Source organism: Megalops cyprinoides, chromosome 1, assembly GCF_013368585.1.
Source record: "Megalops cyprinoides isolate fMegCyp1 chromosome 1, fMegCyp1.pri, whole genome shotgun sequence".
NCBI lineage: Eukaryota > Metazoa > Chordata > Actinopteri > Elopiformes > Megalopidae > Megalops > Megalops cyprinoides.
Window position 1 is genome coordinate 2,040,742 of NC_050583.1, and position 16,759 is coordinate 2,057,500.

A 16,759-nucleotide genomic window follows, 5' to 3' on the forward strand; every position below is an offset into this window, starting at 1 on the left:
CGCCACTTGCTTAATTTTGTTATTCATAGATATGGAAAAACCACACTGCGGTTAGATTGAATCTGGGCCTCAGCGATCGCAAAATAATGCACTCGAACACAGGGCGCGGAACCTTCTCCTTTCATTAATGCAGGTCGCCTGCAAATTTGCGCAAGACACGCTGCGCAGTGGGCTAACTTGAATCAGGCGCCCGCCGTTTTGTGTAGTTACTCCAGCTGCTACGCCATTGGTTCTGGGAAGCATCCAATCGGAGCCCCTGTTTATGCCAGGGCAAACGGCACGAGCTCATTAGCATGCAGGTAGCCGACCAATGGGCGCGCGCATTTCCTCCCCCCCCCCACCTTCAGCTGAGTGACACGCGCTGATCAGGGCGCGCGGAGAGAGTCTGTTCGGAGGCTCGAGCATCCATTCACTACAGGCTCGAGCTCCGGTGAATCCGTGCACTGCAGCTACAAACTGCACACTAGGATGTTACCATTTCTACATTATTTTTTATTCACCTTCATGTTTTACTACTTTTTTTACATGCTATATTTTTTCAAATTCTCAATCGTTTATTGTTATGCAAGGAATAACTTACCAGTAAGTAATTTATTTATTTATTGTATATTTCTTCTGATATGTGCAATAATAAACGCTTGCTTTCATGTGCTGTTTTTACGGTATTCTTTCTAGACTCAGTAGACACTGCATTTCAGGAGAACAAACACGGCAAGCAAGGATCCTGCTTGTGAAAGAGTTTATCCATTTTTATATAATATTAGTCTTCACTTTTATTTGTCATTGTATACATGCATATATATATATATATATATATATATATATGTATATATATATATATATATGTATACAGTGAAAGACACACAATAATACGTATTACACACAATAGGTAATATATTCATACGTTCCACAATTGCTGACAACAACAAAAAAAACAACAATAGAAGTATAATTTAGGCACAGTAATATTTGTGATTTTTATATTATTAACAAATTATGTATCTTAATAAGGATTTTAAGGCATTTTCAATATTTTTGTAAAGAATTATACAATTAAATTTAAAAACGGATATACGCTAATGTATTTTTTTATTTAGAAAATTAAAACATATAGTTAACCAATTTGCAAACACAAAACATATTCTTAAATCCTAAAGAAATATTAATTAAAATGAAGTTTTGTTTATTTTCCTATTGAAATGGCACACATTGTTTTTCTTCGTGAATTTCATCGAATCAAAGGCGCCTTCTCTCAATGCGTAGAAAGTGACCTTTCGCTGCAAATGTACGCTTAATTTGGAGTGGAATGATCGGGATAGCGCAGCAAGTGCGCTGGCGCCCACAGCAGCGGCCGTGTTTACAGCCGTAGCTCCAGACGGAGTGAAGTCCCACCCGGTCACTGCAGCCGTGAATGGCGCCTGTCTTACAGAGATGGGATCTAGAAAAATAGTCGTTAATTTGGCGTTTTCTTGAGGAGGGTGAACCACGTTTCTCAACGAAATTAGCGTTCACGTTGACATTTTTTTAAATCAACTCCATACTTCCTAAATAGATAACAAATATTTATATTTTTTTCTCAGGAAAGAAAGTTCGTTTCAGACATTGCCTTGCCTCAGCAGATAAGACCGCATTACTCACTTTATCTTGGAAATATTTCCTGTAACGACGACGTTAGGCTAATTTCTTTCTTCTCTTTTTTCCTGAAACACGGCGTTCCGACGGTACGTCTCGAAACAGTTGTGATTGTTTAAACTCTAGGTTGTTTTGAGGGTGTTCTAAACCGAACCGTGACGCCGAAGGACGGCCATGGCAGCGGAATCTGTCGCGCAGTGAAACGCCGTAAGCCGGCGTGTCTTTACCTCTCCCCCTTATCTAACATTTCGCCGTTTTACGTCCAAATCAAGCCTCGACCTGTGCGCTGATCGCCTCACGTCGTTAGTGTGCTCATTGTGTGTGGAACACGTACGGATTTACACGACTGGCCCGTGTGCTCGCAGTGTTACGAAGGACTGTTAAATGCTGCAAAGGAGTTAAAATGTTATTGCAGGGTGACAGTACGTTCAAACGAGAGTTTACCTTCAAAGAAAATTATGCACGCTGTGGCTTAAACTATTTTTGGGATTTTTGAAAAACAGGATAAATTTTACAAAGCCATGCAAAAGAAACATACATGAAAGGCCTATGTATAGGCTACATAGCCCAGTTGTTCGGTATGGTTACAAAATATAGCCTATTCAATTATATTAGCGCCTTCACGTAATGGGCAATTTTTTTTAGGAAATAATATACGAAAATCGTCAAGAATTCACGATGTAGACTTAAAAACCAACACGGACCTTTCTCCGGAACTAAATGCATATGGTAGTCACAGCTTTGTGTATATTTACAACTAGTTACGTACATCAGTGCATTAGTATTCTTAAATGCTCAAATACTTAATCAGACACGACAGTGCGAGAGGAATTTTCTTGCAAACACACATACATACATACATACACACACACACTAACACCACCACACACACGGGGAATTTTGTCTTAAGAAGGCCTACGGACGTTACACCCTGTAACGCTTCCCACTTCCGCTAGACAAAGTGTTAATATGCACAATTCTACAGATAAATTCAGTCAATCACTGTCCATTAAGTATGGCTTCTTAAGCAAATGAAAGGGACAGTCAGTGGTGTTAATTTTGTTATGTATTTGTCAAGGCCAGTACTCGATAATTTCTTTGTTGCCTGATCAAACTGATGAAAGTGATAAAATTGAGGTTTCAGGCAACCAATGTCCGATACAAGACGGTTCTTTTTGACTGTTCGCTATACACAAATCGCTATACACAGGTTTTGATAATCGGCTGGTTAATGGGAAGAATATATGTATATACACGCACACACACCCAACATTATTAACAGTTGAAATTAAGGATCAACATCTGTAAAACACAACGCTTCTTTCTAAAGCTGTTTTTTTCACCAGTCTTTGGAGCTCTGATACATGCTGCATAAACCAAATTTGATATGAATAATTTACAAAATCGTCATCGATTACTGGGATTCCAGTTTTTCGATAAATCAATGTTGAGCAGATGAGGTCGTAATGTATGCGCACGTGTGAAGCGTAGATGTTTCATGTGTTATCGAAGCGCCCCGTGAAACTGCATGGGATTTTTTGTTTCTTTCTTGATAGTGGTCGAAAAACTCAGAAAAAATGTGCCTCTGGTGTTTTTCCCTTTTGTGCATGCTGGTTCCCAATATTTCCAATCTGACATGAAGATTTTTTTGTGTGGACGCGTCCCCCTTGAAGGCTCGCGTCGGGGAAAGTTGCGTTTCAAAGTGACTTTTAAAGACGCGAGAATCGTAAAATATTTGGGAGGTTGTTTTTTCCTCTCTGAAGTTGCTGATGCCGACTTCTTGCGGAGTTCACACTCACGCCAGCACACACATATGGCAGAAACAGAGGAGAGACGCGTTAGCTACGGTACACAACTGAACTAGTTTAGGCTACACGGCTTTTACCATGCACTCTGCAATGAGCAATTCGCCGTGCATTTTGTGTACAGACTAACAGAGTGACATAACCCCTCACGGACAATGTTTATGTGTGGCGTGTTGCTTAATAATTTGCTGCATGAGCGTTACAGCTGTAAGTTTTCAGCTTTGTTTCAGTGTCTTCTTTCTTGAGACGTCTTTTGTTTGTTTCTATTGCAGAAAAATGTTCGGGAGCAACTTTTTAGGCTGGGAAAGCCTACGGTCTGCTGAATGCCAGACGAAACCGAAGTTCTAAAACAGGATTATAATATCTGGGTGCTGTTTGATGCCCTTGGTTTCCCCGTCGGATTTCGGATTATTCGGTTTTCGGCATCATGGAAGGCCGGGATTTTGGTCCTCCGCCGCACATCCTGTCCGAGCGCGGCGCGCTGGTTCACCGTGCCGCCTCTCGGATTGCTCCTACCGGTCACAGCTCCGTACAGCATCCCGGTCACTTCCAGCCTGGAAAATACTACCCATCTCCTATCCCAATGGCTCCGCATTCAGGTTTGTTTCACCACTGGGTGTGTTTTTAAACGCCTTAATATTCATGCTTTTAGTCAAATGCGTATTTGTGCGGGGTTTTTTGTTAGAATAGAGGCGATGTCAAGCTTTGTCACCCCCTCCTCGCGTTAAAGACAGACCCCACCGTTCCAGAGCCAAACAGTAATTTATTGGGAGAGGAAATTAGTTAGACAGTATGGCCATTTTGGAAATTAGCTATTGCTGTAGACTCCTTAGATTTTATGTGCTAATTTCAGTCAATATTATTAACTTTTATTGAACTGTTTACTACTTTTTTTCTCATACGTTTGTCATAAAAGCGACGAGGCTTTTAGAATTAGACATAGCTTGTAAAACATGGGGAAAAAATCAAACATGCATAATTTAGCTCAGATCGGGTGTAATTTAGGCGTCCTTTAAAACCATGTTTCGAAGATACAGCAATTACTGACGTGTTAATTAGATAAATTATGTCTTATGCAGGATGCTTTGTAAAATGTTCCTTACGTTAGGTTAAACTCGACCGGAGCAAGCGTTCAATCAGTCCCTGTGATCACAGGTTACTTCTTAGGATGCGTCCTGTTTATTTATTTTTGGAGGTCGGCCTGCTTGGTTTCTCTTCGCCATTTCTGCGCATAGTTTTTAATTGTCCGTTTTCAGGAGGATTTTGCTGTTGCAGCTGCTTGTGTTGGCAGAAGTGTGGTGCATGTACACGTGTGCGCGTGGCTGTCCGTGCAGGGGCGTCTGGATTAGGGTCAGTGGTATGTGCAGCGGGTTTGCGCTAATAGGAGGCCTCTGTAATACCAGAAAATCCGGTTTCTATATTGAGGAGTGATGTGGCGGGGCGCGAATGGGTTGACAGTGCATGCATCAGGTTTAACAAGTGGCTTTGGTATCCAGTTTTAAGTACACTGAAAGCGGGGGGCGGGGGTGGGTGGGTGCTGCTGGTGGGGGGTGTAAGTACTTACGCATATTCTGCATATTGAAATGAGTGTGACCCTGCCTGCGCGTGCGCGCACCTGGAATCCGCGCTGAATGCTAAATGAAGAAAAACCGAAATGTTGTAATGTTCACCATGATATCGTTTTGTGGGATTGATTCACGCCTAAGAGAGGTTAACATGACGCATCTTATGTTTCAAATAACAAAAAGAACTCGAACTTTTACGTCAAGCAGTTTGCCACCCAGACAGCTGCTCGTTTTGTCAGTCTTTTATTTGTAGTTTTTAGATTTTGTAGTCCCAAAAGCAACAGCGCCAAGAGTATGCTAACATCTCAGTGTGGCGAAATGGTCAATGACCCGGGCTTTTAATGGAGAGGTTGCTAGTTTGATTCCCAGGGGCGCCGGGGCACTGCCATTGTGTTTATGCGGAAGGTATTGTTTCAGTAAGAATCCAGCTGTCCTAATGGCGTGACAAATAGGCCGCGCTGGGAGAGCACGTCATCCAAATAAATAACGCCAAACACTGTTCTTCTTACTTTCTAAAAGACATTAATTTGAATTTGCCAGTAGGTTCAGGTAATAACACGAGACAAACAATCACGATTAAGATGCAATTAGGGTTCCACGTTAATTATATTTACTTTTATGAAGTTCTGAAGCTGCAGCGCGCGCTGAAAGCCGGTGGATAGCGCTGATTGAGATTCGGGCGCGTGAGACACGCTTCAGCAGTTTATGGGAGAGTTTGCATAATGCAGAGGAACAGTCAAAGACAACATGCATTACATGAAAATAATTGCAGCGCTTAAAAGGGCTCTTTCGGCTGTCTGGAGAATTGGGCCTGAGCGGCGGTATGTTTTAAAGGGAGCGCACCCTCAAATCTCGCGACTCACTGTGAAAAAATGAGCAATTTTTTTTTCTCCAAAATGTCCCATTTAAATTATATTTTAAATATTTGAAATTATATTTTAAGCACCGATAATAATAATAATAATTAATAATAATAATAATAATAATAATAATAATAATCGTTGTAGTGGTGTTATTATTTTAACCTCATGGAAGTGAGAGAAATATTAAATAAGAATTTCTGTGTCATAGGAAAATACAATAAATCAAAGAGGACTATGACAAAGCGAAGTCGTCCGTTGCTTGCAGTTTGTCCACAGTATTGCGCGATAAAAACGTCGTGCGTAGTTAAGAAAGGACGCCTGTGACGCCGCTAATGCGTCTGCCAGTGTCCGGATTGATAGGCGACTTCAGTGAGGAATGCCTGTGCGTACGTGTTTGTGCTGGCGTGACTGTACATTTGGAGAGACAACCTGGTGATGGGCTGGCTGTTGTAATCCTCTGATTGTTACCGTATTATTATTATTATTGTTATTATTATTATTAATATAATATATTAATTTATTTATTATTAGTAGCATTAGTTTTAGTAGTAGTAGTGGTGGTAGTGACAGCAGCGACGTTTATATTAGGTACGTTTTCTCTTCACAAGATGTCGAAATTCATTTTTAGCAAATGCCTTTGCTGTTATTTGATTGTGTTGCGTACGTGTCCGTGCGCATTTTTGTGTGTGTGTAAACGTTTTGTGCCCGCATTCAGGGGGTCTCTGTAGCTCTCGCTGGAATATGTGTGACGTAAAGCAAGTTTAACGCGCTTTATCAAGTCATAAAGGGCTACTCCTCACTATGGAATTTCTCCTGGTTGTGAGCGAAGTTTTGTCAGGGTGAGGTGGCGGCTGTGGGCCTGAAAGCGCACCCCCTGCAGGCCGGCCGCCGGCTGGTCACCGGGGTCGCTGTGACCCCGTGGATTGCATTCGTATGGGAAGGACCTGACGTCGGCGCAGGGCGGAGAACACACCGCCCCTTGTATCACCGAAGACGCCAAAATCTAATGTGACAGTTTTTATGTATATATTGATGTACCTAATTAAAATGGCGTTTTCTGTTAGCATGGAGCTCTTTAGTCAAGTTCAGTGGTTTATGAGTAATTTCATTTGCATGTGTGTGTTATTAGTGGCCGGACGATCAGCGACTCGGGCTGCGCTCCCGGCTGAAGCCACATTCTGAACTTTTAAGGCAGTCCGGCCGGTCTCCTTAATTTATTCGCTCTTGAAATGCCTCCATTCAGTGAACTTGCAGGTAGCTGTACAGACAAGAAGACGAGGGCGAACGAGAAAAAGCAGGCCTGTGGATGACACTTAGTGTTTCACTAATTTAGTCACACCTGAATGCGAACACATACACTCTCAGTCCGTTTCGTCCTTTTTTTTCAGATTTATGTATCGATTTCGCCCGTTTACGATCGGAACGGTGTCTGTTTGAATACATTTGTAAATCACTTGAAATTCGCAGTGATTGATTCGCTGTGCTGTATCCCAGCGCCGCAAGGCTTTGATCCATCAGGAACAGCCGATAACAGCGCGGAGACGGAGGGGGATGGCGTGTTGGCCCGCTCCCTCCCTCCCTCCCTCTCTCTCTCTCTCTCTCTCTCTCTCTCTCTCTCTCCGTCGCAGATGTCATTACGGTCGGCCTCAAGGCTAACGCAAGCCGCACATTTACAGGTGCATCGCTAAGTGGATGCGGCGCGTCTCCGCGTTCCGCTGCACACCGCCGCCGTTGTGCTGAATGCGCCACAATGCATAACTTCCCCCGAATGTCGTCGCGGTTCCGTGGGCGGCACAGGTGCCGTGTTGCTGTGAAAACCAGAAAGGCCAACTTTCTGTTGGCCTCGTTATGTTAGCATGGACATTTTTTCCGTTTCTTGTTTAGGTGCATCTTGAAAATGATACCCAAACTATCAATTGCACTGGGTCGACAAAAGTTGGAGTTTGGCCGTACAGTGAGGACATTTTAAAACTCAGCGTGGAGTAACAGCTTGTTGATAGCAGCCGTGTTCGTAGCGGTCACCGGAGCCGAGGTTATACCTAAGACAGACAGACTGCGCGTTAATTGTTGCCGTGCTCACTAGGTGTGGAATCGCTCAGATCCTTCGGTCTCTCCCCAGAGGAGCGGGGCGTGCTTGGCGGATGAATGCTCTTAGACTTCGAATATTTCAGAATCCAGGCGAAATGCATTCTGGGACGTGTCTGCGATGCAGCAGCTCCTAAAAGGGCTTTAGGGTCTCTGCCGCTGAAATCTGAAATGTGTTTTCTGTGCGGATCTCCTCGCCTTTCTGCTGACTGCTTGCTTGTGTAGCTGCTCTGGCTTCATTCTGTAGCGCTCATGTTTCTCCGAACGCAGCAGACCCGCACTCTCAGGCCATTGCTAGCCCTCTGTTTTGTTTTTTTTTTTGGTTCTGGCCAGTGTCACAACAACCCTAATTCTGTCCCAGGTTGGTCTCTATAGTGAATGGTTGGTGCTGTCCGATCTTTCTGCTGCTCCTGTGATGTCGTGTAGTTGAGCTCAGTTGGAAGCACCCTCTGGCCTTCATGCCTTTGATCGGAGCTGTGAGAAAATGCTTTGTTATCCTGTTCCAGTGTCTTGTTAGCGCTGTCTTTCAGCGGCGGTGCGTTTGCAGGAACCGCACTACAGAGAGGCCTGCTCACCCACACAGGCGAGCGTGAGATCCAGGCCCTCTGCGCGCTCGTTACGTGTAGTAGGAGAGGACTCCGTGGCTTTGGGTCATTGCTGGAATGCCTCGGTGATGATTTTCCCCCCACAGCTATCTTATATTGAGTAAGAGAGGGATCCAGAGCAAAGCCAGGACCTGTATTACAATGGGTGTGAAATGTGTGATGAGGCTTTGGCAGGAGGCACAGGCAGCTGATCAGCATCTGACTGAGATCTCTGGGAGTGGCGCCTTTGACATTTTTCAAATTCTGGTCAGAGAGAGAGAGAGAGACAGGGAGAGAGAGGGAGGGGGAGAGAGAGAGAGAGAGAGAGAGGGAGGGAGAGAGAGGGAGAGAGAGGGAGGGGGGAGGGAAAGAGAGAGAGGGAGAGGGAGAGAGCACACATGACGCTTTTCACCTGGTTAGTAATCCAGCCCAGTTATAGCCGTCTGATAGCGCAGTCCCAGTATGCTCCGCAGTGTTTTAATTCTGGAACCAGAATGATGTGTGAAACACGCACACACAAGCACACACACACACACCTCCTCTCCCCTCCTCTCCTCTCCTCTCTCCCCTCCTGTCCTCTCCCCTCCTCTCCTCTCCTCTCTCTCCTCCTCTCCTCTCCTCTCCTCTCCTCTCCTGTCTTCTCCTCTCCCCTCCTCCCCTCCCCTTCCCTCTCTCCTCTCCTCTCCTCTCCTCTCTCCCCTCCTGTCCTCTCCCCTCCCCTCCTCTCCTCTCCTCTCCTCTCCTCTCCTCTCCTCTCCTGTCTTCTCCTCTCCCCTCCTCCCCTCCCCTTCCCTCTCTCCTCTCCTCTCCTCTCTCCCCTTCTCTCCTCTCCTCCTCTCCTCTCTCCCCTCCTCTCCTCCTCTCCTTTCCCCTCCCCTCTCCCCTCCTCCCCTCCCCTCCTCTCTTCTCTCCCCTCCTCTCCTCTCTCCTCTCCTCTCCTCTCCTCTCCTGTCCTCTCCTCTCTCCGCTCCCCTCCCCTCCCCTCCTCTCCTCTCCTCTCCCCTCCTCTCCTCTCCTCTCCTCTCCTGTCTTCTCCTCTCCTGCTCTCGGGTTCACAGCTCTGCACTGTGATGCCGTGCAGAGAGGGAGAGCGCACACACGTCTGACACTCCCCTCTGAAAGCACACGACAGCGGAGCCGCATTTCTGACCGCCTCTGCGGTGCTGTCATTGGCTAAAAGAGCCTCTCCTAGCCAGCGTTTGAGCGGCGGCCGTATTTCCTGCTGTGCCATTTGCTCCTCCATCAGTTAAAAGTTTGAAAGGACTCTGCCTCTTTTTGAACTGGAGCTTGTCGTGTTGAAGAGGATTTTTCTGTTGTGGGAATTCTGCGTTTCTCTTTTGCTCTGAAATTATGGAGGTGCTGCAGGAGCCTGTCTGTCTGTGTGTGTCTGTGTTGAAGGTTAAGTCTGTGTGTGTCTGTGTTGATTGAGAACTTCAGCCATAATGGTCCAGACGGAAAATGAAATTGACAATAAAAGAAAAAATTAGTAAAATTAAATGAAACAAAGTTTAAATAATGTTGTTACGGATTCTGGAGAGTTTAAAGTCATTTTATTTCGTTGTTTGCAAGTTTGCTTGTGATTAACAGAAGGCTAGTCGTGGGGTTAAGGTTATGAGAGTCACAAACTGGATCATGGGACCACTTTACTGGACGAATGTCTTCACTGAAGTGCATCTTTAAACGAGCTGGTCTGATTTAAACGACCTTCTACTTAACCAATCATCCCAGGAGGAGCTTGAGATTTTCTCACCTGCAGTGTGAGCTGGTGGAGAGGCCAGCGGTGTTTGATTCGGTCAAAAATAAGATGAAAAATCACCTTGTATCAATGGAGAAAAGCCTCACAAATTCACTCCCCTGGTGTGTCTGGCTCCTCTGTGGGGCAGCCCTGCCCGTCCCGCCCCCCGCAGGAGCCCTCCTCAGGGGGTGCAGCTGGGCGCTGGCGGTGCTGATGCGGCCGGTGCTGCAGGGTGGAGGAGGGTCTGCGCGCGGGGCGCGGAGCTGCGCGGATCTGCGCGGATCCCTGCCCGTGCCCCTCTGCTTCGCTTTCACTGGCCTCACCCTGTCACCGCAGCGGCGCGGGCCGGCCGCCAACTCCCTAAATCACAAACAATTTTAGGATTTGGCTGAGAAAATAAGAGCTTTGAGAGTTCCCTTTGAAGTCTGAGAAGCAGAGAAAAATGACATTTTAAACAGCCCAGAAAACAAAACGCTAGAATGGCTTCTAGTGGAGGGAGGGAGGCGGCTGGCCAGGCGGGGGGTCCCAGCAGGGCTGTGTGTGTGTGTGTGTGTGTGTGTGTGTGTGTGCGCGTGTGCATGTGCGTGTGCGTGTGCGTGTGAGTGTGCGTGTGTGTGTGTGTGTGTGTGTGTGTGTGTGTGGGAGAGTGTGGGAGAGTGTGTGTGTGAGAGTGTGTGTGTGCGGGAGTGTGTGTGCGAGAGTGTGTGTGTGAGTGTGTGTGTGTATGGGTGAATGTGTGTTTGAGTGTGTGTGAGTGTGTGTGAGTGTGAGTGTGTGTGTGACTGTGAGTGTGAGTGTGAGTGTGCATGTGTGTGCGAGTGTGTATGTGACTGTGAGTGTGTGTGTGCATGTGTGTGCGAGTGTGAGTGTGCGTGTGTGTGCGAGTGTGTGTGTGAGTTTGAGTGGTGACTGTGAGTGTGAGTGTGAGTGTGTGTGTGTGTGTGAATGTTGGAGGTGCTGCCGTATATGCTAAGGCTTAGCGTATGGTGCGTATGGTGTTTTTGTGAAGTGGGAGATGGCATAGATCTCCTTCCCTCCACATCTCCAAGGTCACTGCATCCCAGCCTGTTTATGGGCCACTTTGCAGTGACATCACGGCAGAGCAGACATGATGTCACCTGCGTGCCTCTCGGGTGGCTTCCCCCTGGCCGGGTCACCCTACACCTGTCTGAACCACTCACCGCACTGATGCCTGGGCAAACCCCCCCCCCACACACACGCACACACACACACACTCACACACACACACACACACACATATACACGCACGTACTCATACATACACACGCACACGTATACACATATACACACACACACACACACACACACACACACAAACACACACACACTCACACTCACACTCACACTCACACATACACACTCACACACACACACACACTCACACTCACACTCACACACGCACACACACACCCACACACATATACACACACGCACTCATACATACACACGCACACGTATACACATATACACACACACACGTGTACACACTCACACACACTGCAGCCTCTCACATGTCGGAGGGGGGCGGGGTTAAGGCAGGTAGATGAGTTGCAGTGTGTAACAGAGAGTCAGGTCTCCCAGCGCAGCTTGTGGAATGGGTTTCCCCGCTCTGGTTTGAGGTGTGATGGGGAAGGGCGTGGCACCACTCCCCACGGTGCCACCCCTGTGTCAGGCACACTCCAGAAAGCTCCCGGGACCCCTTTCAGACTGGCCCTCCCTGACTTCAGAGGCTGTTCTCCTCACCCCGTCTGTCTCGGGGAGCAGCACACACCCCCCCGTGGGTATATGAGGTGTGCTTTTTTGTTATGCAAGTGTGTGTGTGCGCGCGCGCGTGTGTGTGTAGGGGTGTATGCGGCAGAGCTGACAGATATAGCTCTCCGCTCAGGCAGAAAATCCACATGCATGTTTTTTATCTTCAGCTGTGTTATTGTGATTGCTCTGTTGGCTTTGCTGGATCAGGTGTGCAGGTTTTTGGTGGAGTGTTTTCGTGTGTTCGGCGGGGGGGGGGGGTTTGCACCCCTGCTTCCTCGGCTTCCTGTGCTGAGTCCCAGTTCGGTAACGTACACTGCTGTAATTTTACCGTCTGTCATTAAAGATCACATGGAAATCATGTTGCTGTTTCCTTCAACAAGCTTTTTGCTCCCCAAGGCTTTTGATTATGTGTTTACATGTTTGTTTAATGTTATCATTTCACTCGCTCGTGTGTCGTGTTGTCTGAAGTTAGGACACGGGTACCGTGTTTGCGTTTCCTCTGGTCCCTGAGGCTGCGCACACATCAGGTACGAACACGCCCCGTTCCAGCGTGCTGGCTGCGCTGTCCGATCCCAGCGCTGACCTGAGATCAGCGTCCGTCTGCGAGGGCCGCGTGAAGGAAGGCATGCGGAGTCTGCCGTTAAATATACATGTAGCGCCTCTCAGGGGTGCGGCCAGCTCTCTGAAAGATTAGCATCAGGAATTCACTATTAATCAGTCTCAGGAGACGGGGGAACCTGCCGCTCGGGCTCGCGCTCTCCGGCGGCTTGCTGAACGGGTGCGCACGCCTGGCTCTGGCGTTCGCGTCCCGGCTGCCGCTGATTAAAGCGAAGCTCCCTCCTCTCCTCTGAGCCTCTGATTGCACGCGCTTGCTTTCCACACTGCTGTGCTCCCTGACACCCCCATGCCTGATTTCCAGTGCTCTTTTGGAGGGTGGATTTCAGGTTTGCGAGACGCTCTTGTTTTCTCTCTCTCTTTCTCTCCTTCTCCTTATGTTGCTCTCGCACCCTCTTTCATCCCTCCCCATCTTTCATCCCTCCCCATCTTTCTCTCCTTTGTTCCTTTGCTCCCTCTCCTTCTCTTCATCTCCTTTTCTCTTCCCTGTCTCTTCTTTCCTCATTCTTCTCTCTCCCTCCCTTCTTTACTCTCTCTCCCTCTTCCTTCCATCTGTCTCTCTCTCTCCTTCTCCTTCTCTCCCTGTAAGTTTTCTGACCACTAGGCTACGCTGCCTCCTCTCTCTTGGATATTTAAGATTCTCGAAACCCACCATGTAGAAATCCCCTTGCATTTTGCGCTGCATCGTATCTCTGTGCACATTGGCGCGTTGCGCTGCATCGTATCACTGTGCACATTGGCGCGTTGCGCTGCATCGTATCACTGTGCACATTGGTGCGTTGCGTTGCGCTGCATCGTATCGCTGTGCACATTGGCGCGTTGCGCTGCATTGTATCACTGTGCACATTGGTGCGTTGCGTTGCGCTGCATCGTATCTCTGTGCACATTGGCGCGTTGCGCTGCATCGTATCGCTGTGCACATTGGCGCGTTGTGCTGCATCGTATCACTGTGCACATTGGCGCGTTGCGTTGCGTCGTATCGCTGTGCACATTGGCGCGTTGCGCTGCATCGTATCACTGTGCACATTGGCGCGTTGCGCTGCATCGTATCACTGTGCACATTGGTGCATTGCGCTGCATCGTATCACTGTGCACATTGGCGCGTTGCGCTGCATCGTATCACTGTGCACATTGGCGCGTTGCGCTGCATCGTATCTCTGTGCACATTGGCGCGTTGCGGAGGCGCGGCCGTGGCCCAGGGGCGGGAGGGCAGCCGGGAGCCTGATGGAGATCCCGTCTCTGAGACCGGGCCACTGCTGTTTACATCCAGTTATAGCGGCGGCACTAAATTTAGGCCCCACCAGGCCATTTTTATCCCGCAAGAACACAGCGCTGTTAGCTGGTAAGCAATTATCCCAATAAGGAAACGCAGATCCCAGAAATTACACAGCCGTGTACTCGTCACAGGACCTTAAAGGAGACAGACAGTGAGCGGGCTCGGCCGCGTGCTTATTTTGGACCTTCAGCCTGCGAAACGTGGTGGCTGTGGGTAGAGTTCAGGCGGAGTAACAGCGTTAGCGCTACGTGCTGCAGGAGATACAGACGGAGATACAGGCAGTCAACAGGACAGCACCGCTGCACGAGTGTGTGTGTGTGTGTGTGTGTGTGCGAGTTGTGTGTGTGCGTGTCTGTGTGTGTGTGTGCGTGAGAGGAAGAGAGAGATGCATCCCTGAATTATTAATGCTATTTTGTGAAGACTTTTGTCTTTCTGAGGCTTCCCTGTGCTGTTACACTGATGTTGAAAAGCTCTACATCTGGTACTGATGGTGAATGAAATCAGTCTGTTGCTAAAGACAGAGTGGTGTTGTTGCCCCGCCCGGGGTGGCACAGAGCGGAGCTTAGGCCAGGCCACGGAGGACGGGAATGGGGGTGGGGGGGGGGGCGTCCATTTCTTTAGCCAAGTGATTCAGGCCAAGCGCTTAGCTTAGCCAGGTACATCAGCAGCGCCCCAGTCCGGCCCGCCACCTGTGGGCCGCAGAGGCCAGTGGGGGAGGCGGGGGGACAGGGTTTGCAGGAGGCAGGGCGCTGGGGAAGCAGGCCGTCGGGGCCGTGTGTCACTGTGGGCGATGGTGACTCGTACCGCCGTGGATAAAGCTGCCCTGTCCGAACCAGCCGCCTGTGCAACCAGTGTGTCAATGGCTTTATTGTGTGGATGGTAAGGCCTGTGTGTGTGTGTGTGTGGGAGTGTGTGTATGTGTGTGTGTGTGTGGGAGTGTGTGTGAGAGTGTGTGTGTGGGAGAGTGTGTGTGTGAGAGTGTGAGTGTGTGAGAGTGTGGGAGAGTGTGTGTGTGAGTGTGAGTGGGAGTATGTGTGTGAGAGTGTGTGTGTGAGTGTGTGTGTGTGTGTGCGTGCTTCTGTGTGTTGTGTGTGAGTGTGAGAGTGTGTGTGTGTGTGTGAGAGTGTGTGTGTGTGTGTGTGTGTGTGTGCGTGCTTCTGTGTGTTGTGTGAGTGAATGTGTGTGTGTGTGTGTGTGTGTGTGTGTGTGTGTGTGCGCGTGCTTCTGTGTGTTGTGTGAGTGAATGTGTGTGTGTCCGTGCGTGTGTGAGAGTGTGTGTGTGAGAGTGTGTGTGTGAGTGTGAATGGGAGTGTGTGTGTGAGTGTGAGTGTGTGAGACTGTGTGTGTTTCTATGTGTGTGTGAGTGTGTGTGTGTGTGTGTGTGTGTGCGTGCTTCTGTGTGTTGTGTGTGAGTGTGAGAGTGTGTGTGTGTGAGAGTGTGTGTGTGTGTGTGTGTGCGTGCTTCTGTGTGTTGTGTGAGTGAATGTGTGTGTGTCCGTGCGTGTGAGTGTGTGTGTGTGTGTGTGTGTGTGCGTGCTTCTGTGTGTTGTGTGAGTGAATGTGTGTGTGTCCGTGCGTGTGAGTGTGTGTGTGTGTGTGTGTGTGTGCTCCCTGATTAATGAGGAAGAATGTAGGAAAGTGACAGGTCTGGATACAGGCCTTAATAGGGGCTAATGGAGGCAGCATCGGCCTCTGCTGTCTTCATTAGTGCAGATACCCCTCCTCACTGTGGAGAGAACCCCACACACCATCTAGGGCTGTGCGATATGACCAAAATTTCATATCCCGATATAGGTCATTTCATATCCTGATAACGATACATCACGATTATCACGATATAGCACATTTTCTGTAAAGTCAATGAATAAATAGTTTATATAAAATGACCACATGGAAAGGCCTATTTCTTATTACATTTTGAATTATATACTTGACAAATAAGATAATTCCCCATATTTGAATATTTTTCTCCTTTTATTTAGAACCTTTGTGCAAATTTTCAATTTACGCCTTGTTTCCATATAGCTCTGTATGCGAGTCAACTGGAAGTCCATTCATTCCTATGGGAACCTCCGTGATCTCCGATGTGTTTGGGAAAACTCCTCCTTCTGTTTTTTTAGGCCCAGAATTTGCCTCTGAGTGCGTTGAAAAAATTGAACTTTTGCGGCGGATTTCGGAGAGACCGTATGCTCTGTGTGCCAGGAAGTTAACAGCATTGGAAAAACGAATTAGCTAATGGGCTATTTCCTTTAATTCAGTTGCTTGACTAGTGAAGAGAGTTCATTAAACGTTTTTTGAAGAAAGAATATGCATAATCAGGCAACCTTTTGCATCGACACAAAGACTGTGCTTTAACCAATAATCTTAAGAAATACAGATCATCTTTGATATGAAAACTTTATCTCCCTCCCATTCTACCACTATGATTTCCCCCCATTATATTGCCGCTCATTTGACATATAAATAGAGGTTGCTTCACCGCTGCATTCATTCCATGATGACACCGACATGAGTGAAAGTTACGTTTGATCCATCTCCTTTTCCTTGCGTTGAACACTAGAGGGAATATTGCCTATATTATACTGAATTACGGACACCAAACAAAACTGTGTGGAAACGATGCGTAAACCTTTCATGCCTACAGTCACACCGGTGTGATTTGCGTTTAGAGCATATGCTAAAACCGGTGTGATTAAAACACTAGATTGGAAAAATTCTAGCTAATTTAAGCTTTGAGGAAACAGTGATTTGACGTTCAAAATAGCAAATGCTAACTGAAAACTATGAGAAGCTTAATAACGCTAATGAAAACATAACGAACCATGT

At 47.6% G+C, this 16,759-nt stretch overlaps 1 protein-coding gene across 1 annotated transcript in view; it reads left to right on the plus strand.

The window, feature by feature from the left end:
* The first annotated feature begins 402 nt into the window (after positions 1 to 402).
* The window catches only part of LOC118781440 (BAH and coiled-coil domain-containing protein 1-like), a 103,719-nt gene continuing 87,362 nt past the window's right edge, over positions 403 to 16,759 (plus strand). The window contains 2 exon segments of the mRNA XM_036534482.1: positions 403 to 582; positions 3,710 to 4,036. Of these exon segments, the coding sequence (XP_036390375.1) occupies positions 3,865 to 4,036 (172 nt within the window). The 5' untranslated portion in view covers positions 403 to 582; positions 3,710 to 3,864.